Below are 25,343 nucleotides of genomic sequence, written 5' to 3' on the forward strand. Positions count from 1 at the left end.
GCTTTGCATGCATGGATGGATGGATGTGGGAAACGCTTAGCAGCCCTGTACTATTCTCTCTTTACCCCTCCCATTAAAATAGCTCCTCACTTTTGTGCAGTACGCCAACCCCTGTGAGGCCTCAATGTCTACTGCACAGGTGCTTGGCGAGCTGGTGTGGTGAGGTCAGCTGGACTAGTGGCCACCCTCGGAGGAAGAGAAGAACGAGTTACTTACCTTCGGTAACGACTTTTCTGGCGGATACATTAGCTACCTGTGGATTCCTCACCTAATGAATACTCCCATGGCGCCAGCATTCGACGGAAATCTTCTTCCTAGCTTCTGCACGTCGACGAGGACGTCACATTTGCCCACGCGACGCTGTCTGACGTCATGCAGGCAATAAGAGGTCCTCGCTGACGTGCCGACGTCAGTACCAACATTTTTTATGTGCCTGAGAACAATAATCCAATGCAATGAAAGATAAAGGCAACATCTCATAACATTGTAAACTACACATTTTTGCAAGAAAAATGGCTATAGATTTAATATAACTTTCTTTCTTTTTTTTTTTTTTTATCAAAACATATATACACTAAATATGTATATACACAAAGAAATATATATACAAATATCCATATATACATAATCTATTGCAGTCCTAAAGACCAAGAGGAGCACACTCAAGGATTACTTGGTGAGACCAAAAAGGCAACAGGGAGGCGGGTGGGACCGTGAGGAATCCACAGGTAGCTAATGTATCCACCAGAAAAGTCGTTACCGAAGGTAAGTAACTCGTTCTTCTGATGGATACAACTACCTGTGGATTCCTCACCTAATGAATAGAGTCCCAAAGCAGTACCGCACTCAGTGGTGGATGCCTGTATGGTCAAACCAAGAAATCCTGCAGCACTGACCGTGCAAAATGGCCGTCCCTTCTGACCTTAGAGTCCAAGCAGTAATGCTTCGTAAAAGTGTGAAGGGACGACCAAGTTGCGGCCTTGCAGATGTCGACCACAGGAACACCCCTACCCAGGGCCGAAGTGGCCGACTTAGCCCTGGTGGAATGAGCTCTAATAACATCAGGAGGATCCTTCTTTGCTAAAGAGTAACAGATTTTAATGCAAAGAACAACCCACCTGGAGAGTGTTCTCTTGTGGACTGCCTTTCCTCTCCTCTTGCCCACGTATCCGATGAACAGCTGATCCTCCAGCCTGAAGTCCTTCGTTCTGTCTATGTAGAAGCTTAACGCCCTCTTTGGGTCCAAGCAATGTAGTCTCTCTTCTTCCTTTGAAGGATGAGGCGGAGGATAGAACGTGGACAAAGTAATTGTCTGGGCCAAATGGAAGGGTGAAACAACCTTCGGAAGGAAAGCAGCCTTGGTCCTCAACACCACCTTATCCCCATAAAAAGTTGTATAAGGGGGTTTAACCGATAAAGCCTGCAACTCACTCACTCTCCTTGCAGATGTTATGGCCACCAGGAAAACTGTTTTAGCAACTAAGAACCTTAAGGGGCAAGAATGCATAGGCTCAAAAGGGGACCCCATAAGGAAAGTCAGGACCAAGGACAAATCCCATTGAGGCATAACGAAAGGTTTTGGAGGGTATTTATTCATAAGGCCCTTCAAGAACCTAAGAACTATAGGGGATTTAAATAACGATGGTTGGTCTGGAAGACAAATGAAGGCTGACAAGGCAGACAAGTAACCTTTAATAGTAGCCACTGCACAACCTTTCTGCGCTAGAGACAAAGCAAAAGATAAAACATCCGACAAATGAGCACGTAAGGGATCAATCTGTCTCTCTCCACACCATACCACAAATTTAGACCACCTATTAGTGTAGATAGTTTTAGTGGAGTGTCGCCTGGCCGCTAAGATAACATCCACTACATCAGGTGGGAGAGCGAAGGAACTCAGGTTGCCCCGTTCAACCTCCAGGCATGAAGGTGCAGGCTCTGGAGGTTGGGGTGTAAAACCTGCCCCTGCGAGAGGAGGTCTTCCCTGAGAGGGAGACGGAGCGGAGGGCACATTGAGAGTTGGAGAAGGTCGGAATACCACACCCTCCTTGGCCAATCCGGAGCTATTATGATTACTTGGGCCCGGTCTTGGCGAATTTTCCTCAATACTCGAGGAATCAAGGGTATGGGGGGAAACGCGTAAAGCAACTGGTCGCACCAGGTTCTCTGAAACGCATCCCCCAAAGCCCCCTGCACCGGATACTGCAGTATAACGGACAGTGCGTGTTCTCCCGGGTGGCAAACAGATCTATCTGAGGAACCCCCCACAACTGGAAGATTAGACGGACTTGATCTGGATGGAGACGCCACTCGTGGTCGCCGAGAAATGGCGACTGAGATTGTCCGCACGTACATTCAAGACTCCGGCCAGAGGATTTGCTACCAAGCAAATCCGATGGTCCTTTGCCCAGGACCATAGTCGAAGAGCTTCTCTGCAGAGAAGGTACGACCCTACTCCTCCCTGATTGTTTATATACCACATTGCGGTAGTATTGTCCGTTAGGACCTGAACCGACTGACAGCGAAGGGATGGGAGGAAGGCCTTGAGAGCCAGACGTACCGCCCGCAACTCCAACAGATTGATATGAAAAATCTGTTCCTCTGGAGACCAAAGCCCTTTGATCTCCAGATCCCCCAGATGAGCTCCCCACCCTAGAGTGGAAGCGTCAGTTATGACCGTGGTCACTGGTGGTGACTGTGTGAACGGCTTTCCTTGTGAAAGATTGTTGCCCGCAATCCACCACTTCAAGTCCGCAGCAGCATCTCTGGAGATCTTGACAGAACCTTCGAGATCTCCTCTGTGTTGAGACCACTGCCTTCGGAGGCACCACTGAAGAGCCCTCATGTGCCAGCGAGCATGCGTGACCAACAGTATGCAGGAGGCAAACAGACCGAGCAGACAAAGGACCTTGAGGACTGGAACGACCGCTCCATTTTGAAACATTGAAACCAAATCCTGAATATCTTGAATCCGCTGAGGCGGAGGAAAGGCCCGATCCAATGTTGTATCCAGTACTGCCCCTGTGAACAGGAGGCATTGAGAGGGCTCTAGGTGAGATTTGGGCACGTTCACCGAAAAGCCCAGGTCGAACAACAACTGGGTTGTTGACTGCAGATGATGCAACACAAGCTCCGGGGACTTGGCTTTGATCAACCAGTCGTCCAAGTAAGGGAATACTGCTATCCCCTTCCTTCTGAGCTCTGCCGCAACCACCGACATCACCTTCGTGAAGACTCGGGGTGCCGAAGTAAGACCGAACGGGAGGACCGCAAACTGATAGTGCTGCGACCCCACCACAAACCGGAGATACTTCCTGTGCGACTTGAGTATCAGGATGTGAAAATAAGCATCCTGCAAGTCGACAGACACCATCCAATCTCCATTGTTCAACGCCAAAAGCACCTGAGCTAGGGTCAGCATCTTGAACTTTTCCTGTTTGAGAAACCAATTCAAGATCCTCAGGTCCAGGATTGGTCTCAATCGACCATCCTTCTTGGGAATCAGGAAGTACCTCGAGTAACAACCTCGACCCCTTTCCTGCTCTGGGACCAACTCCACCGCACCCTTTAAAAGGAGGATTTGAACCTCCTGTTCTAACAACAGGAGGTGTTCTTTTGAACAAAAAGAGGCGGGCGGGATGGGGGGCGGAAACTCCCGAAAGGGAAGGGTGTAGCCTTTTCCCACAATGCTGATAACCCACGTGTCTGATGTAATAGCCTCCCACTTGTGAAGAAAATGCAGTAACCTTCCACCTACAGGAGAGGAGTGAGTGGGAATTGGTGGAAGCCTAAGGCTGCTTCCCCTGCTGCACCCCTCCAGAGGACGAGGAAGAGGCAGAGTGCTGCTGAGAGGCTCCCCTGGTGCGGGCCCTACCCCCTCCCTCTAATTGATCTAAAGATGAGAGAAGAGGCAGGTTGCTGGAATTTCCCCCGAAAGGAAGAGGAGGAAGAGCCACGTCCAAATCCACGAAATCTCCTAAAAAATCTGGAGGAGGCAGAAGAAGCGGCTTGCAGTCCTAATGACTTGGCTGTGGCCCTGCTTTCTTTAAACCTTTCCAAGGCCGAATCCGCTTTGGCCCCAAAAAGTTTGTCCCCATCAAACGGGAGGTCCAACACGGTCGACTGCACATCCGAAGAGAACCCTGAGTTGCGAAGCCAAGCCTGTCTCCTCGCAACCACAGCCGTGCCCATCGCCTTAGCCACTGAGTCAGTCGTATCCAACCCAGATTGGATAACCTGGGTTGCAGCAGCCTGGGCATCCGAGACGATATTCAAGAGTCCTTGGGGAAGCTCCGTATGTGATGATGTTATTTCGTCCATAAGAGCATAGATGTACCTCCCCAAGATACATGTTGCGTTGGTGGACTTCAACGCCATGCTACAGGACGAGAATATTTTCTTGGATTGTGAGTCCAACTTCTTGGAGTCTCTGTCCCCCGGCACCGTCGGAAAAGATCCAGGCGCAGATCTAGAAGAACAGGAGGCCTGGACCACCAAGGTCTCCCCAAGCCCTGAGATATCTCACTTAGCACCCCATCTGGTCTGGCAGACGTGCACATTCAGATATCTAGGCCTACAGATATACCGCACATCGTAGCATCTACTAGAGGACAATCTAATGCACGCTGTAGTGTCACTGCATGCTCAGATGACCTTCTGGCAAACTTTGCACTTATCAGTGGCGGGTAGGGTGGCACTGATGAAAATGGTGGCTCTCCCCCAACTCTTGTATTACTTTGCCAACATGCTGTTTATCCACACCTCCTTTTTTTGATCCCTGGAGAGGGAATCAGACACTGTGTGGGGTAACACCAGATGTTGCCTGGCGTTTAATAAACTGAAGCAGTCTGTGGACGGAGAGGGTCTAAGTATCCCTAATTTCGAGGATTATTACTTAGCATCCCAACTCCAATTGGTTGCGAGATAGCTTGCTGCATGGTAGCTGGCAGAAACTGCTACATTGCTGAACGCCTGGACCCATGATAGTGTGCTTCGACTGTTCCACCCCTGTAACCGTCCTCCTCCTCAGCCAATTTTATTATTAGTAGCATACGATGCTTCAGGCATAGCTTGTTCCTCACCAGATCAGTCGTGCCCTAAGCTTCAACACTAGCACTACATGGCAGGCCGCAAAGGAGTTGCTTCACTACTATAGCAGAACTGGCCTCTTGGACAGAGGCAGGGTGCTGACAGTGGGAGATCTGTTTGATGATAGAGCACTCTTATCCTTTGGTAGAGGTAACAGGCCTACCCCCCCAGGCAATTCTTACTGCATGCATCCCTTACTAGCACACTTAGGCAGAATTGGGACGAGATATCCAGCAAACTACCTATGCACCTAACCATACAATACCTCCAAGTTATGGGCACGGGCCGACAGTGCCCTGGCTCGCTAGCTCACTACACATGGCACCATCACCCGCATCTTCACACGAGAAATAGGAGCTGAATCTTTCTTGTCCTTGTCCGACAAAGAGTGGCGCATACTAGAGGGCCCCACTTGTATCCCATGCAATATGCGGTTCTGGTTAATTAACTTGTATATTGTTCAGAGGGCGTACCTCACCCCCTTCAACACTAACAAGTACTTTAACACCTTGACCATTGCCTGTCCGCACTGTGAGCTGGTTGATGCAGATATAGTACATATGATATAGGCCTGTACACACTTGTGGTTGTAGTGGGACAAGGTGGTGCGTTGTGTAACACAATGTACTGAAAGAACAATTCCTAATATGTGAGAGCTGTGCATCCTGGGGCTGCACAGCAGAAGTAAGAGGCATAAACTCACATCTTGCTTCATCGATCTGGGTCTGCTCCTAGCTAAGCCACTGATCATGCACAGGTAGAAGTCACTTGACCCTCCACATTTGATAGCCTGAATTTGTTTATTTACTTATTGGGCACAGGCCAAAGGTGTGGCGCTACAACTCAAAGATGCCATGGGGTTGCACAGGCAAGCTATGGCTAGTAGGTGGGATTCTAAAATGCCAAGTCTTTACACGGACCTCCCTGACATATCAGAATCGCACAACGTGCGGTCGACCTCCGCCATTACCGTTTGAGGAGGACATTACACTAAATACTTCTTTAAGCATCTATGGTGTTGTCTGACACACGATGGCACCCCCTCCATTATCCCTAGGGTTTTTCTGCAGTGTAACGCTTAAAATACATGAATCCACTTCTATGCTACAATGGAGAGTGGGACAGTAAAGTAGAGTATATCAGCATGTTAATCATTGTTATGTTCCCATCAATTCGTAGTTGGAATATACGGTTTGTAATGTTTTTATTATATGCACCAAATGCTGTATATTGTTAATGTACTTGGATGCCATAAGCTTTTTTCTCGCTCAGATACATCTGTTTGAACTTGTTGTTTTGATGTAATCGCACTACGCAATGGTACCCACTGCCTAGCACATGTAACAGAATTGATGCAGACATTACTAGTAGTGTATATGCATTACACTGTTGAGATGTGCCTAGCAATTTACGATACAGTGCTTCTACTCACCAATGTGCAGGATCAATCAATTAGGAATTTGTAAAAACTACTCACCCGTGAGGGTCTCAAGGCACTGAGAAGGGGAGGGGGGAAATGAGGGGGAGGTGCTGCTGCTGCTCGAACAGCAAGGTCTTGAGAAGTTTCCTGGAGGTAAGGAGGTCTTTAGTCTGGCGCAGGTGGGTGGGAAGAGTGTTCCACGTTTTGGAAGTGAGGTGCGAGAATGATCTACTGCCGGTTGTAGTTCTGCAGACACATGGGACAGTTGCGAGGGTGAGGTCTGCGGAGCGGAGATGCCAGGTCAGGGTGTAGAAGGAGAGTTGTGTGTTGAGGTATTCTGGTCCGGTGTTGTGCAGTGCTTTGTGAGCATAGGTGAGTAGCTTGAAGGTGATTCTCTTGTGTACTGGGAGCCAGTACAGGTTTTTCAGGTGGTCTGTGATGTGGCAGTGGATGTCCAGGATGAGGCGTGCGGAGGCGTTCTGGATGCGTTGCAGCCTCTTCTGGAGTTTGGCCATGGTTCCTGCGTAGAGGGCATTGCCGTAGTCCAGCTTGCTGTTTACAAGGGCTTGGGTGATTGTTCTTCTGGTTTTGGTGGGTATCCATTTGTAGATCTTCGGAGCATGCAGAGGGTGTTGAAGCAGGAGGAGGAGATGGCGTTGACTTGCTGGGTCATGTATAGTGAGTGGTCCAAGATGAATCCTAGGTTGCGTGCGTGGTCGGAGGGAGTCGGAGTGGTTCAGAGTGGCAGGCCACCAGGAGTCATCCCATGCAGAGAGGGTGGAGCCGAAGATGAGGACTTTTGACTTGTTGGAATTGAGTTTGAGGCAGCTGCTCTTCATCCATTTGGCGATGGCCTTCAATCCTTTGTGGAGGTAGGTCTTGGCAGAGTCCTTGGTGAGGGAGAGGATCAGCTGGACGTCGTCGGCATATGAGATGATGAGGTTGAAGGATTGGGCGACGATAGCAAGCAGGGACACGTAGATGTTGAAGAGGGTTGGGCTGAGGGACGAATCCTGGGGTACGCCGCAGATTATTTCGGTGGCCTCCGAGCAGAATGGGGGAAGCCGGACTCTCTGGGTTCTGCCGATGAGAAAGACGGTGACCCAGTCCAGGGCTCTGTCATGGATTCCAGCATTGCTGAGGCCTGAGCATAGGGTGTGGTGGCCGACTGTGTTGAACGCGGTTAAGAGGGCCAGGAGGATGAGGGCAGCAGTTTTGCCGCTCTCCAGTATGGTTCGGATGTCGTCAGTGGCGGAGATGAGGGCGGTTTTGGTGCTGTGGTTGCTGCAGAATCCAGGAAGGGTCCAGGGTGTGGTTCTCCTCGAGGAAGCGGGTTAGTTATCTGCTGACAGGCTTCTCAATTACTTTTTCCGGGAAGGGGAGCAGGGAGATAGGCCGGAAGTTCTTGAGGTCCTTTTAGTCCACCTTGGGTTTTTTGAGGAGGGCGTTGATCTCGGCGTGTTTCCAGCTCTCCGGGAAGGTGGTGGACTCGAAGGAGCTGTTGATGATCTTCTGTGGTTGGGGTGTGATGACAGAGCTTGCTTTGTTGAGGATGTGGTGAGGGCAGGGGTCAGATGGAGAGCCGGAGGGGATGGTGTTCATGGTTTCAATGGTGTCGTTGACGGGGGTCCAGGAGAGCAGGAGGTTGGTCGGAGGTGAATCTGTGGTGTTGGTGGTTGCTGGGGCCGTGGGGGTGGGTCTGGGTGCTGAAGCTATTGTGGATGTCTGCAATCTTGCGGTGGAAGTAGGAGGCTAGGGAGTCGCAGAGGTCTTGGGATGGCGGGATGTCGTTGGAGCTGGGGTTGGAAAGTTCCTTCTCGACGTTGAAGAGTTCCTTGTGGCTGTGTGCATTGTTGTTGATTCAGTCTTTACAGGCAGTTCTCTTGGCGGCTCGGATGAGTTGGTGGTGGCTGCGGACGGCGTTTTTGATAGACCTGAGGATAAACACAGGTCTATCACATTTTGTTATGGCACGATCCACACAATGCAACTATGACTGACTGTAAATCCTTTTTTTTCCTTCTTAAACTTAAAAACAACAAACAGATTAAAACAAAAGAAATGGAGGAGATGTGGAGTTAAAATGGACATTCATGTCTAACTGAGTGAATATAACAGAAGTATTCGAAACACACAAAAGACCACTTCCCCTTCCTAAGGCCTCAGCTATGTTTAATTCAGGCTTAGAACTAAAACATTTTTAATATTATTTACAACAAAATCATTGTTGTGTACATTCATCTTAAAGAGCTAACAACCACTGACAAAGCCAATAGACCTGGCTGGTTTCAGGTGTAAGATTCTGTGTAATATACCTGGATACAATAAGAGGAAGTTTAGAGAGTAACCGGCACACTATGAGAATCACAGAATTTAGGTTTCATGTTTAAGCCATGTCCTTAATTACACAATTAACCTTTTAACCCCCCCCCCCCTGCCCCCCACCCCCCCCCACACACACACCCTCTTTTAACCCTGGCTGAAAGTGTCCAGCTGTTTTGGAGTATTTGAAGGGCTTAAAGTCGGGCAGGTCCCTTGGGATCTCAGGCTCCGTAGTAATTAAAAACGTACATTGAGACAAGTCATTGTCAGGCCCTATATTTATGTCCTTAGCTTCACTAGCAAAAAGACCGATCGATTCCTTAACAATGAATGTAAAAAAAAGGTTATGGTAATCTGTGTCAGCGATTTAATTTCGGTTTATATTTCACATTTTATTTAATCGTGCATTCCTTAAGAGTATTACCAATTTCTAGGATGTGTTTCTGTATTTTCCAATTCGTTCAGTATATTATAGTGCATACTGTGAACTAAGAAGCCACTAAGTGCTAATAACTGGCCACAACTGAAAATGTTGAAGTTGAGCAGAAGGCGGTGTGAGTTTCTCACAGTGCCTGTCAGAGATTGAGACACTCTGAAGGCCACAACTCTTTCCACAGACCTCATTTATTTTAAGTGCTACTCTCACAATATCAGAAATTAAACATTTTCAATATTATTTGCACTAAAAGTGTTGTTCTTTCTCATTTACCTCAAACAGTTACAACCATTGATAAAGCTAAAACGGTTGGATTTAGGTGTATGTCAGTTGTGTTTTGTACCTGGTGCCAATACCGGTGGGGTAGGACATTATGGGGATCACAGAAATTTGGTCTGCATATTTAAGCCATGTCCTTAAATATATATGTCAAGTCCCTTTTATAAACATGGCTGACTCTGATCTCATTAAGCTAAAGTAGAAAAACAGGTTGTTGTGCACATGGAATGGCGTGCTTCCATAGTCAGGGTATCTGCCACTGTGTATGTATGTAGCTCAGAACAAATACATTTGAGTCAGTTTGTAGAAAGTCAGTTAGTTCCAATCACTGCCAATCATTACTAACATATGCGTCTCTAGGACTCTTCCTCAATAACGCATGAGGTAAAACACACATTAAACAAATAACATGACATTTACTCCTTTATATTAAAAAAACCAGTAGATGTACCATTTTGACGTACCTGAAACAACAGGCGGTGGTATTCGAGGTAGAGCTGGGGTGTTCCCAGTGTTAGCTTTGGTGGAGAAAGACATTTGAAAATTGTTAGGGGTTACAATCGATTGTTGTACGAGATCAGTCTTAGACGATGTAGGAGTGGATGTCAGACTGTCGATGTGTATATTTGAACTATCTAGGAGTACAGGTGCTGGAAATGATGGAGGTGAATTCTGCAACCTGGTAACAGCTACAACAATGTCCTGGGAGTAGACAGGCTTGGCAGCAGGTGTCGGAGATTTTCTCACGTTGACACCCTTTGCACTTGCATTCTTTGGGCCAACGGTGAAATCAACTGCAGGAGTAACGCTCGGCACACTAACTGCTTTCACCCGTGGGTTCAGTGAGTTAACAGTTTTGGACAAAGGTGGAAGCACTTTACGAGGTAATTTCTGCACAGTGACGCTGTTTGTTGCGCGGTTCTGTTTACGGGCACCTTTGGGCACTGCTGGTGCAGTATTCTGATTACTGCCGTTAACACCACCGGTGCTTTGAGGCCTTCCATTTTTAAAGATTTCTTGGGACATTTTAGGGATTGTCAGAGTCGATTTCTGCAATTTTGTACCTTTCATAGCTATATCTTGCAACCTTACAGTTCTTGTCACTGCCGGGGAGGGCTGCTGCATATTTGCAATCTTCTTATCTGTATTATGCAGTTTATGAATTTTAACTTTCTTACAAATTAACTTCAGACCACTTGTATCAGCCAATTTCTGATTACGTGGTCTCCCAATCTTAGGCTTGCATTTATAAGATTTATTTTCATCGTCACCCTTAAGAGTCTTTAGGTTGTAGCCCTCAGTAGAAGTGGTGGTTGCTGGCAGCATATTCTGCATATAGGTATTATCTTTGGTGCATGATGTGACGGGGGGCACAGGAGAAACAGGCAGGCGAGAGACTATAGCCTTCATTCCATTGAGTGGTTTAGACCCCTTGGAATCCTGTTTGGTCACCTTGCTCAGTTTGCGTTTCTTGCCCACAGTGGCCTCTTCGTTTGTGTAGCCAACATCCAGTTTTAATTCTGCAGGAGGAAAGCATGCAATTTAGGGCAATTGTTAACTATGACCACACAGCAAATGCTTATCCATAATATTTCAAGATATTTTTACCATTATTGTATATTATTAATTAAATAGTTTCTTATGCAAGTAGCACGCAAAACAACAGAAGTAGGATACCAGCTACTGAATTAAATCACATTAATACCTACAGGGGTCTGGTGGCTCAGTGGACTAATGGATTCACTTCAATGTTCTGTTTCACCTCACGGCCAGAGGGTCCACTGAGCCTTTTAGCCTTCTGAAGTCAATAAAACGAGCACCACTGAGTTGAGTAACGATAAACATCTTTTCAGAGCCAATACACCTATAAGGGCTGACGTGCTTTACAAATACGTTATGGTATGGCATTGTGAAACAAAATGACAAAAGACTCTAAACAAAGACAACTGCAGTAAAATGTAGCAATGAAGGCAACAACAGTAGTTGTGATTTTTTGGTAAGATGGACATTTTATGTTTCCTGGACATACATTCAAGATATTTGCAAGGCTTGGAAAACAAACAAAACAACTATCAAAGGTTGTCTGAACCTGTCTAGGGTCCTTAGGCACAAAATGTGTTAAAAGCAGCACACCTTGATGACCCATCAGGACCTGGGTGGATCACGAGTGGGTCAATGTGATCAAGGTTTCCTGGCATAAAAATCAAAGGAGTAGTGTTCCAGTAACACCATACTTTTTGAATGGCTGGGCCTACGTGTCGCAAAAGTTCTGCCATGATCATAAGAGAAACTGGTGGACCTGTCTCATAGGGTGCACTAGGCAGGCCCAGTACCAGTAGTCGAACTGATCTCTTCACACATTCAATGACTGCAGAGCTGAAGGTTATGTCCAGACGCGGTAGATCAGCACAAACAAGCCCCTGCATTTAGGATTAGAAGAAAGAGCAGGGATAAAGGCCACCACAAAGTAGGAGAAGCAGAATATTATGCCCTAAATACACCTCTGCACCAGACAGTAATGGCCTGAAAATATATGTTGAGATGAAATAAATGCATGCGGTGGAAAGAGAAAGGGCAGAAGGAGGAGCAATTTATAACAGCAATAAAGTACCCAACGAGTATCAGCTAGAGCTGGCTTAAGTACAGTAAAATATGTGTTTGGAGCTAAAGAAAGAAGCCTATAAATAAAACCGCAGCGACAGGATAAACCCAAGGAATTTGGAAATTCACCTACAGCCTGGGAGAATACATCTGAGGCCTGCTAAAATCGTACAATCTCTTAGATCGTATTTCCAGGTGACTGAAAGTGAAAGAATGACCAGTCTCACAGCAGGGGGGAATGACCACATACTAGAAGGAAATACGGTCCCAGCCCTACAAACCTCTGGGTGGAGAGCATGAATCTGCAGCTCAAGGTGCTAAATGAAGCACTAGGTAATGGCAATGAGAACAGTGTTGCCATAGGCCAGATTGTAGGGACAAGGAATTCCCTGGGATACACTGCGGAAAACGCATACAATGAGAGTGGGTTGAGTTATCAGGTCACCCTGGAAAATACATTTGTGATTTTGAAATCACTTAAAGATACTGAAACAGCAAGTGAGCCACGCGACAGGCCCACTGATGCAGTACCACCAGTTGAAGCTTTAAGTGGGTGCTCTCCCACTAATTATGCCATAGCAACAACGCTGGCAAACTTAATGGTTGAGATTAAAAGCAGTTATAAGACTTCAGAAAGGAAACAGAAAGACCAAAGAGGCTTTCTCTGTTTTAGAGAAGAAAATAGATGAGGCTGGGAAGATAATTAGTCCATTAAAATCTCAAAGTAGGCAGTTTGAAGCTTACAATGTAGGGCAGCAGGGAGGTGGGATCTGAGGGGGCGATTGAGGGATATGTTTTTTGCATGTTAGGTCGCCACAGCCACTTACACCCAGGAACCCTAACTGCTGTAGGAGAACGTAACAGAAGGCAAAGAGAGGCTAAAGAGGACCACAAAGTGGCGACTAGGTCACTCAGAACATCAGCAAAAGGCTTGGGGTGCCATTCTGAATTTTCTCTCTTGGTATGTCAAAGAATAAAAAAAGGTATTGGTATTAAAAATTTCAAAAAACATGAAACAGATATACTCATACTCCAAAAGACACCTTAGGGTGAATAGCTGTAAGGCTCTAGAGAGGGGAGGATATAAAGTACTGGCTCACTCCGGATACATGACATACTGAAGTGGAGTAGGGATTCTGATAAAGAAAGTGAGGTGGGTTGATTGACAAGAAACAAAGGTTTGATAATGGCAAAAGAAGATTTATTTCCTTGAAACAAAAGACAGCTCCTTCTGCCAGGCCAGTCACATCGCAACTGCAGCAGAGCGGACGCCGCGATCTAAAGGTACATTCTAACTATAGGACCCTTTCTTAACAAAACTAAAAGAGAACGCAATGAACATCATAACACATCTCCTTCCCTTCTGAACATTTAAACAACAATACATTTTCATGGATAACATAATGAAACTATTAATTTGTATTGGACATAATCTTCTAAGTAACGAGGTGGTTTGCGAATTCTTTGAATTTGGTAGGCCCTAATTGGACTTTAAGAAGAGTCAAACGAAACCTCATCACACAGATGAGAATCGCTATTTCCAGCACAGCTTCCAGAGTCATTACTCTTGAACGCACAACCAAACTCCTCACTCATCAATATAAAACTATTGCAACCACCTGTACCATTCACCTGCTTACTTCCTCCTACACTCCCCTTCTGATATAGCGCCACTCTCCTCTTATTCCACTTGTTGCCATTCTCCAATACAACTTAACTCCCACTCATCTTTCTAACCTTGAATGGACCTATAAATTTTGAAAGCCCCCTGACAGATTACCTCGTTTGATCTTCACCCAATCTCCCTCGAACACATCACTCTTCCTCCTCCTCTCATTTCCAGCTTAAACAACTTTGCTATCCCCACGCAACATCCATGCAGGGATTAATTTAGATCCTGGTTTCCTGCCTCTCAATAATTCAAACGGAGAAAAACCTGTTGCATTGTTAACTGTAGTACGATGGGCCCATACCATATCATCTACCATTTTTGTTACTTCCTGCCCACTTTGAATGGCCAAGAGGATGGTACCTTTGACCAGTTGGTTGATCCTCTCTACCATGCCATTGACTTGGGGATTATATTAAGCAGTGCGATGGTGAATAATTCCTTGATTGTCAAGAAACTCTCATTACGTGATGTGAGCTGAGTACCATTGTCAGTTATTAAAATAAGGGGAATACCTTCTTCCTGAAATACTTTGTTAAGAGACTTGATAGTACTTCTAGTCCTTATATCACACACAAATTTGACAATAATCCATCTAGAATGATGTCAACCATGACTAAAGCATTCTGTATGTTATTTTTTATGCAATGGATAGGGACAATAAAATCTAAACAGACTGTACACCTCCAAGAGCCTGGGTCCTCCATACGACTACACACACTAGTGGCACCGGTCCTTAATCTTTCTTCACTTTCTATGCAGACCACACAGTCTTCTACCCATTGAGAAATCATGTCATCCATACCCGGCCACCAAAAAGTTTTCGCGGACTTTTTTTTGTTAAAGTTTGACCCAGATGACCTTCATGCGCTCAAGCATAAAGTTTCTTTTTAATGCCCTCTGGTGGAATACATTTGTCATGAAAAGCTTATTATTCACCACAGTCAATTCATCAACCAATGTTACATAAGGTCACACCGCCACACTGACTGTACTCTCCCTCCTTCTTTCTCCTAAAACTACCCGTACCACTTCACTCAAAACCAAATCTTTCTCCATCCACACCTCCCAATCCTTTGCACTGAAAGCTCCAGCGCCACATTCTTCTACATCCGACAACCATGCTATTGCACCATCCTCCTCTTCACAGACCACCTTACCTTCTTCGACCTCCTCCCACTTCAAGGACAATCTAGATAAGCAGTCAGCTTGGGAGTTCTTCCATCAAGGAATATGCTCAATCACATTTGAACTCCTGAAACCTAGAGGCTAATCTTGCCAATCTGGCAGAAACCTTACCCACTCCACCTGGACTCAGAACCTTAAGTAATGGTTTGTGGTCAGAGTGCAAAGTGAAGGTTATGCCCCATAAAAAGGTTCTAAAATGCTTCACAGACCAAGCAGCAGCTAATGCCTCATGCTCAATCACAGAATAGTTGCGTTCACTCACAGTCAAAGAGCACAAAGCGAAAGCTACAGTAACCTCTCTCTTCCCTGCTACTTGCGACAACACAGCTCCTACACCACAAGCACTTGCATCTACGGTTAAGATTGTCTTGCGATGCGTGTCAAAAGGCGTCAAAATACTTGCATTGCAAATATCCTGTCTCACTGTATCAAATGCTTCTTGTTGGTCATGCTCCCATTTGAAACTACCTTTGCGTAACAACTTCCTCAGACTCTCTGTTTTCGTTACAACATTTTTTACAAACTTACTATAATATTCAATGTGACCCATAAACAAACGTAGTTGATCTTTGACATTGGGAACAGGTACTGATCTAATTGCCTTCAGCAGATCTTCTTTGGGTTTAACCCCTTCGCCAGAGATTGTGTGACCCAAATATTCAATTTCCTCTACTAGAAATTTCCATTCATCCTTTCTCAAACTTAACCCTGCCTCCCTGCGTTAGCGCAACACAACTCTGAGAACTGAATTATGTTCAGTTACAGTTTGACCAAAATCAGGATATCATCCTGGAAAAAGATTGTATTCTGTACCCCTTTGAAAACTTGCGACATTGCTCTTTGAAAAACACTTGCAGCTGAAGACAGTCCGAAAGGCATTCTGGTGTATTGAAAAGTTCCTTCCATAGTTATGAAGGCTGTTAGTGCCTTGGAATCTTCATGCAGCTTGATTTGATGATATGCACTTTTAAGGTCCAACTTTGAAAAGTATTTATCTCCCTTAAGCAATAGCAATAGTTCATTAATATTAGGCAAAGGAAACACATTTGTCACTACAAATTGATTTAAAAGTCCACACAGAAACAAAGTTTTCTATCACTTTTCCTGGTTATGACCACTGGAGAGATCCTAGAGGCTGCCTCTACAGGTACAATGATACGATTTTCTTTCATATCGTCCAACAATTTCTTAACTTCAGCTCTCACCACCACAGGCACTCTCCTCACCTTAGGTTTCACAGGCACAGCTCCTTCACACCACTTTATCCTATGTACATAGCCTTTCAATTCACCTAACTTCTCTTCAAATATATCTTTCGCTTCACACAGAATTTCATCCACACTATCATCCACTATCAACACTTTTTCTACTGAATGAGGATCAATTACAATGTGAAAGTGTTGATGGGCCCAACCTAATATGGGAGGGCCGCTGTCCGCTACATACACTTTCCTTTTAATATTCCTTGACTTAAAAGTGATGGATGACACGAAATATCCTAACACATTGATTCTTGTGCCCTGATACCCCCTGGGATTAATATCTTTGGGCAACAAGGACACTTCAGGCCAATTCTCTAAACACACTGACTTTGGGACAATGGTATACAACGAACCTGAATCTACCATCAGTTCTACGTTCTTGCCCATAACAGAAAATGTGCTCTTCAGTCTTGCTTCCCTTAACAAATCAGACTCATCCACTTGTACCATAAGAACGCAATCTTCCACACAATTCTCCTCTATTTCCAATTCCGCTAAAGCTACACGTGCTCTGTACCCATCTTTGCACATGCGTGCAAAATGCCCTTTGCGACCGCACTTCCTTCCTGCAGTCCTTGTTTAAGGCAAAACTACACTTGGCCTCACTAGTATGCGATGAGCACCCACACGTCGAGCACATTTTAAGTTTTGCAGGTTTAACTTCTTTGACAACTTGTTTACCAACAGGACCACTATTCTTAGAGACAGCACTTTTTTTTTGGATAAAAGAGCAACATCACCCTCTCCTGAGGTACTGTCTTTTTTGCTGATCTCCTTCATACACAGTTCTGACTCCTCAACTATTTTGGCAATTGATATTGCATCCTTGAGTGACGGGTTTTTCGCTGACCATAACGGCTACTGTGTCTTCTTGCTCCGACAATGCACGATAAGCTGGTCCTGAATCAGTTCATCGTCATTATACCAAACTTACACTTCAATGACAGTTCAAGCAGACTCGAAATAAAGTAATCAAGCGATTCTGCCTCCCTCTGGGTTCTGGTATAAAATTTATACTGTGACATAACAATGTCCTCTTCCTTAGAAAACCTCCTTTCCAACCGTAGTTTCGCCTCATCAAATTCATCTTGAAGTGGTTAGCCATCATCACCACTAACTATAGGTAAGTACTTAAATATATGGTGCGCTTCCTTGCCAATAGTACTTAATATTTTTTTTTCCTTTGGGGTGAAAAATTGTGTCCATCCAAAGCCAATAAGTAGTTTTAAAAAATATCTACCCACTCCTCCCACTGAATGTTTTTTTTGGCCATGATGATCTAATAAAGTAGGAGGTAAATTAATGGAGGAAGCCATTGACATACTTTAAATACACAGAAAGATGTTTGTTAAAAAAAAAACTACTGTACTGTTGCTCCTGTAAATAAACCTGCAAATGTTGCGAAGTCCACTTTCAGTTTCAATTTAAGCTGGTAGAGCGGCGCTCCTAAGTGCTTTCCTCTTATATGAAGCTCACATGAAAGTAAACACAGTCAAACCAGAAGAAACAACACAAGCTTGTTTTCCGCGTGAATTGAAGCGTAGCGTTGCCAGGTAATAGCCATAAGAGCGTGAAAGGGCCTCACTCTGCGCACACACGATGTGAAGTAATAAACTATTGTCAACCAATAAATTAATCTAGGACCTCACCCCAAACCCGCCACTGACGTCGGTCCCACACTTCACTTTGCACACATTTCCTCTGCCCAGCTCCGAATTCCGCTGACACGCTCTTTCCCGTCACGAAACGGAGCGCGTCTTGTCCAAGGAAAAATCATCAATGTGACTGATGTAGTGATCCCGACTCGTCGCCAAACATGAGGTAGGTTGATTGACAAGAAACGAAGGTTTGATAATGGCGAAAGAAGATTTATTTCCTTGAAACAAACGCCAGCCACATTGCAACTGCCGCAGAGCGAACGCTGCGATCGAAAGGTACATTCTAAGTATAGAACCCTTTCTTAACAAAGCTAAAAAAGACAACGCAATGAACATCATAACAGAAAGCAACACCGTCTATCCTGCAACAGACAGACAGATGCCCAGGGGAGATAGGTAGCACAGACAAGTCACTGGAAAAGATTCACACTGAACCTCTGTTCTGCTTACATACCACTCAAACTTCTCTCCACAGCTCTAAATGCACTTGGCTCTTTACTGCTACAAATGCCAGAGGGTGTATTCTTACTGGGTGGAGATTTTAACTTAGTGCTACAAAGGGGAGAGACACAGGAAAATTCTGAAGGGGGAGGGAGGGAGAGTTTGGAGGTGGGGAGGAGATGGCCCGCTAGACAGATTTCTCAAAGCAATAGGACTAATTGAGATGCGGTGGGCACAGAACCCACTAGACAGGCAGTACTCAGGTGCACACAATAATTTGCTCATTAATAGGCGACTTTTCCATACACAACACCCATATAAGCCGAGGGATCCCGATCACTCACAACTATTAGTATAGCTCAGAGGAAAGGCAGGGAGGACATGGGAGGGATGGGCGATAGATACCTGGCAACTTAAGAATAGGGATTGGACTACCAAGATGCGGCCAGGCATGGGTCTCTATTTAAAAGAGAACATTACTGCAGTACAGTCACACATCACTGTTTCAAAGGTCTACAAGAAAGTCATTGGGGGCAGGCTATCTAGTTGATAATATTGGTCAAAATAAAGAAAGGGGAACAAGAAAAGGGAATTGTGGCAGATGTCTCTAAATTTTAAGCTATTTGTCAATGGAGGGAGAAATCCAGTGTCATCTGCTGCACATGAAGTAGCAGAGTAGTGTTACCCAGTGTAAAGCAGTGCACGGACCTTTTTGGCCTCCCAAAGGTTATTGTATGAAGTGGAAAATTAGGCTTTGGGATTACTGGCATGGCAGGGACAAAGGGCGCGAAGTAGAAATTCAGTATGCAAATAACAGATCAAGTGTCAAAAAATCCAAGGCTATACACTATTTGTAGCAACATTTGCTGAATACTATCAAACCTTGTACAAGTACACTAATTTGAAATCCCCATCTGAGGCGCGGGACTTCCTAAAAGACATCGGATATATCCAGGTTTTTGCAAAAGACAGACTAAACTTGGAGGCAGACAACAGGGCGGGCGTGATCGTTGAAGCAATTAGCATTCTACAATCAGGCGAGGCACCAGGTGTAAAGAGTTTACTTGTCGAGCTCTATAAAAGCATGGCCAGCAAACTCTCAGCCTACATCTTATAAATAGTTTTTGAGGTCAACATCTTAGTCCTATTGCCATACAACCAATGCCTTACAACAATAGTGACAAGTCAAACATCCTGATGATTGTGCATCATACAGGCCCATATATCTTTGCTTATTTTCTGGTGAAGGTATTGGAAACATGGCTGAGGAGGGTAATTGATACCACTTTATATAATGATCAGTCGGGCTTTATGCTCATCAGGAGTACCCAGACTCAATCTGAGGAAACTGTATTAATGTATGTGATTAACAAAGTGTGTCAGAGCTGACAGTGATGTTATTAGATGGTACAAAGGAGTTTGACACCCTGGAGTGGCCCTACAGGTAGAGCCAATATACAAGTAATGGGTCAAATTGCTGTATTAGAACTCGTGAGGGTGAACGGCATCAGTAGAGGGAAACCACACATGGATGCCCCCTGGACCCTTGATGTGAAGCATATTGAAAAATCCTGTGATGAGTGGACTAAGATAAGAGGATGTGTGGACAAGAGAATCTTGCTATACATGAATTTGGCACAAACAAAGATGACCATTGATAGAATACTGCAGGTCCTTAGTAAATACCCTAGGTACAAGATTAAGTGGGACAAGTCCCTTCAATATCCTCAACAACCCTATGAAGACCCACTGACTGGACACCCTGGGGGCTTGAAAAACCTGGGAGTGTGTGTCACTCCAAATGCAAACAAAGTCCTCTGAAATAATGTAAACAAACTACTAGATAAATTTACGAGTGAGCTGAAGCACTGGAGGTCACTCCTGCTATCGCTACTGGGTGAGCTAGAAATGTTCAATTTGATCGCCCTACTCAAGATCCTCTATATCAGTGGTTACAAACCTGTGGTGTAGGGACCCCTGGGGGTCCCCAAAGCCTCCTGAGGGGGTCCACGACTGTAGGAGGCTGGCTCTGTATATGCTATTTCAAAATGAGATATAGGCCCTCATTATGACATTAGCGTTAAGTACCGCTTACCGCCATACTGACTGCTGCCAACATACCGCTGCAGCGGCGGATCACCACTACCCATATTATGACATAGACATAGGAATCCGTCACTATACAGCCACGCAAACAAGTCCGCCAGCCCAAAGGTAGGTTATAAACTGGCTGTAGCAAAACCCACACCGTTACGCCAACAGAACTACGCCCACAACATTATGACCCACGAATCACCACAGTGGACATTCAATGGCGGTACATATCGCTGCGCTCAAAATGCACACACACATAAAAACATCATCACATTGGACAATTCAAACTACACACACCTGACACCAATTCACACACCACATCCGCACACCCACACCACTATAAAACACACACCCACATTACCCACAACCCTTCACGAATACAAACAAGTGCCACAATAGATATAAGCCCACAGACAAGACCACAGCCACACACCAACAATACCTATACACCATCCACGCACCTTACATCACACACCCCAACACATCACCCTACACACCCTCACCCACACCACTCACGCTACACCAATGGCACCACGACGACATCCCAGGTTCTCAGAGGAGGAGCTAAGGGTCATGGTGGAGGAAATCATCCGGGTAAAGCTACAGCTATTCAGGTCACAGGTGAAGCAGACATCCATTGCTGGGAAGATGGAGCTATGGCAGAGAATCTTGGACAGGGTCAACGCAGTAGGACAGCACCCAAGAAAATGGGATGACATCAGGAAGAAGTGGAACCACCTACGGGGAAGGTGCGTTCCGTGGCAGTAAGACACCAACTAGCTGTACAGAGGACTGGCAGTGGACCCCCACCTCCTTGCCCACAACTAACAAATGGGAGGAGCAAGTCTTGGCAATCATACATCCTGAGGGCCTGGCAGGAGTAGCAGGTGGACTGGACTCTGGTAAGTCAACCCTTTACTACTATCACCCCCCCTACCTGCATGCCATCACATACCTCCAGCCACACCCTCACTCCCATCACTCCACCACCTCCACACACCCCACCATCACAACCCACACATCCCAATACCAAGCCCTGCATGCAACACCAATGCATGGACACACATCACAGACCTGCATGGACACCTATCACTACAGCATACGCACTAGAGGGAAACAGCTAGCCCACCAAACAACAACTCACACAAGGCAAAGCTGCCAGGGCAAAAACGACCTTAGAGGGCAACACACCCATGCACAAGATGTCACACGCAGAAACAACGACACTGCCAACGTCACCAGAGAGGAGGTGCCAGGAACATCCAGTCCCCCCCAGAAGAGGCCCATAGTGATGACAGCAGCTCTGGACGCCTGGATATGGATGTACAACCTGCCTATCAGGGATCTCCGGACAGTCGGTTACCCAGGCAAAGTCCCATACCACCACAGAGCCTCCCCCCTCAGGATACACCAGCACAGTACCCACCCAGCGGGCCCATACCTCTGTCCCCAGGACACTTCAATCAGCAGTGTGTCCACAACTACAGGGACCCCAGGCCACCCCACAAACACAGGACGATCAGGGACCTGGGGTCAGTGCCAGTTGACACATGGTTCAGGGGACGGAGGCACAGGACAACATGGAAACTGGGAGGACTGCTGTGCGACAGGGGGAGGACAGGCCCAGGGAACCAACTCACCAGGAGGCACTCACCAAGATCCTGGGAGCATACCACCATTCCCAGGAGACGATGGGCCAGATACTGGACAAAATGCAGGAAAACATGTGGCTGCAGGAAGGACAGTACCCAAGGATCAGGGAGGACTTGAAGGACATAAACATGACCCTGTTCACCATTGCAGGGGTACTGGCAGACATGGGCAACACTATGAGGGAGGCAGTGGCACACCACCGGGCCCCTACCACTAGCCAAACCGATGAACAGCCCTCCACCTCCGCTGCCACTAGGATGCCCCGGCACAGGACCAACAGGCCACCAGCACCCCTCCCCCTGTAGAAGGAGAACCACCCCGCAAACGTTCTCTGTGATTCAGGCAGAAGCCAGAGACTATTGCCAAGACCCCCGCCAGGAAATAAGACTCTCCTGAATGTCACCCTTGTGTCCCACTCTCACCCTGTCCACCTTGAACTGCCATTGCTCCCCTTCCTATGCCCCCTTGGACAATGCACCTGTGATGAACAGACTGGACTTTCCTCCACCATCAACCCAGCCCACTGCACATCCCCCTCTACTTATCAGCACTTAAATTAACACCCTTTGAAAAAAATATGTATGGAGTATGTCAAATGATTTAACTATGAATTTGTTTAACAAGGTATAAACACTGCAGTACAACTGTACAGTAATGTATACTTTGGAATGACCTGTAGTTGGCCGCAGTCAACACACCAGGAGCAATAGTGGGGCACAAATATCCGCAAATAGAGACGCCAAAGGGTACAGTGAGTGGCCATAAAAGTGGGAAAATCAGCCTGCCAGTGACATTGTCAAACACAAAACTGGCAATTAAAAGTGAAGTTACACTGTCTTACCTGAGTGTCATTGGAAGTATTGACGAATTATTACACTTCTGTTGTCCTCATCCTCATCCTCTGCATTCTCATCTTCACTGTCCACAGGTTCCACTGCTGCCACACGCCCATCTACAGCCTCATCTTCCTGCAGAAAAGGCACCTGGCGATGAAGGCAAGGTTGTGCAACATACAGCATGCCACAATGATCTGGCAGACCTTCTTGGGTGAGTAGCACAGGGAACCACCAGAGAGATGGACGCAACGAAACCTAGCCTTCAGGAGGTCGAATGTCCTCTATATAATTCTTCATGTTCGCCCATGTGCCTCATTGTAACGTTCCTCTGCCCTTGTCCTGGGATTCCTCACAGGGGTCAGTAGCCATGAGAGATTGGGGTAACCAGAGTCATCTGCAAGTATCGAGGGACACCTGTTAGACACATACTAACCCTTAGGGTCCACACCATACTCATACACCAACATCCAGGGCTCACCCATTAGCCACACCCGGTGCCTCTGGAGTTGAGCCATCACATATGGGATGCTGCTATTCCTCAGGATAAAGGCATCATGCACAGACCCAGAATACTTTGCATTGACATGGGAGATGTAGTGGTCCGCCAGGCACACTATCTGCACATTCATTGAGTAAAAGCTCTTTCGATTTCTGAACACCTGTTCATTTCTCCAGGGTTGGGACAAATGCAATATGTGTACCATCTATTGCCCCAATAATGTTGAGGATATGTCACATTGCATAGAAATCAGCTTTCGCTGTGGCCAAATCCTCCACCTGGGGGAAAACAATATAGCTGCGCATGTGTTTAATCAGGGCAGACAACACTCTGGTCAGCACTATTGAGAACATTGGCTGTGACATTCCTGCTGCCAAGCCCACTGTCACTTGGAAGGAGCCAGTAGCCAGGAAATGGAGCACAGATACGACTTGCACAAGCGGGGTGATCCCGGAGGGGTGACGGATAGCAGATATCAGGTCAGGCTCTAAATACACACACAGCTCTGTGATTGTGGTCCTGTCCAGTCTATAGGTGAGGATAATGTGCCTGTCCTCCATTGTTGCCAAGTCCACCAGGGGTCTGTACATGGGGGGATGTTTCCATCTCCTATTCATCCTCAGTGGTTGCAATCTATGGGGCAAAACGGTGAGCAGCTGGTCAGTATCTCATATTTCCAAACACTGCACTCCATTGCATGTTGTGATTGTAGGAGTATATTGTTGGATAGGTCCAAATGATGCTTATGTGTACTGTGACGCAGTTAGGTGCCATGGCCTGACACCCCCCCCCCCGAAATGGCGTCCACCTGTCCAGTATGGAGGGACATATGGAAATAAGGTAATTCCGCTGACGTTGTGTGCCACTGCTGGAGGCGGTCGAGAACCGCTGTGCAACTCCTCGTTGGTTATCATTGGGCATTATGGGTTACAGTGGCCAATGTTGATGTACGCCGGCAGTGACGGTATGCACCGCCGCGGACGTGACTGCCATTTTCTATCTGTTCACTCACTTGCTACCTGACCTTCAACAGGAGAGGACCTACACTGCATGTGCTGCTGTGACCTGAGTCTGGAATCGACCATGGCTCGTGTCACTGAGGAAAGGGAACCTGCCTTCACCCCGGCTGAGTTGGAGACTACCCCAGTACCAAATGCTGTATGGGCCTCCAGACCAACAGGTGAGTACACTGTGAGCAGGATGCATGGGGCTTGAATGCATGGAGTGCTGTGTGTGAAGGCCTCGTGTGTGTGCGGGCGGGCGGGGGGCATTGGTGGAAGGGCCCTGGGCAGCCAGTTCCATGTATGTTTGGCCATGTCTGTGCGCAAGGGGATGTGTGAAGGGCTATGGTGGGCCATGAGTGTAACAGGCAGGACGGTTGGACTAATATCTTTCCCTGTGTCCATTTCCCTGCAGGTCGGTGCACATCAGAAAAAGGGTATATGGCGTGCCATCGCCAAGGATGTGCGGACCCTAGGGGTCTACGGCAGGCAGAGCATCTCCTGTTGGAAAAGGTGGGGGCACGGAAGATGGCAGAGGCCCAGCTGGGGATGGCCTCCCAACGAGGAAGGGGTCCCCATCAAACCATGACCCTCCTGATGGCCAGCATACTGGCGGTGGCCTATCCGGAGCTGGATGGGCGCTTGGGGGCATCACAGCACCCACAAGGGGGTGAGTACAGTGTCCCAATATACTACTTGTGCGTAGCGGGGTGGTATCCGGGTGGGGGATGTGGGCCTGTGGGTGCCCCTAGGCCAGGCCGGACTTTACAGGGTAGGTCCCATGTTGGGCAGGGTCTGATGTAAACTTTCTCCAACCAAGCAAGTAGGTATCCACTACTGGGCATGGGTCTGTCGGTCCCAGGTATGCTGCAATTGTAGTTAGGTGTCCATATCCA

General features: G+C 46.6%; 1 protein-coding gene across 1 annotated transcript in view; it reads right to left on the reverse strand.

The window, feature by feature from the left end:
- LOC138259921 (uncharacterized) overlaps window positions 1–25,343 on the reverse strand; it is a 676,397-nt gene that overhangs the window by 389,322 nt on the left and 261,732 nt on the right. Inside the window, exon 3 of the mRNA XM_069207908.1 lies at window positions 10,010–11,065. Within this exon, the coding sequence (XP_069064009.1) occupies window positions 10,010–11,065 (1,056 nt within the window). The remainder of the gene's footprint in view (window positions 1–10,009; window positions 11,066–25,343) is intronic.

Source organism: Pleurodeles waltl, chromosome 2_1 (assembly GCF_031143425.1).
Source record: "Pleurodeles waltl isolate 20211129_DDA chromosome 2_1, aPleWal1.hap1.20221129, whole genome shotgun sequence".
NCBI lineage: Eukaryota > Metazoa > Chordata > Amphibia > Caudata > Salamandridae > Pleurodeles > Pleurodeles waltl.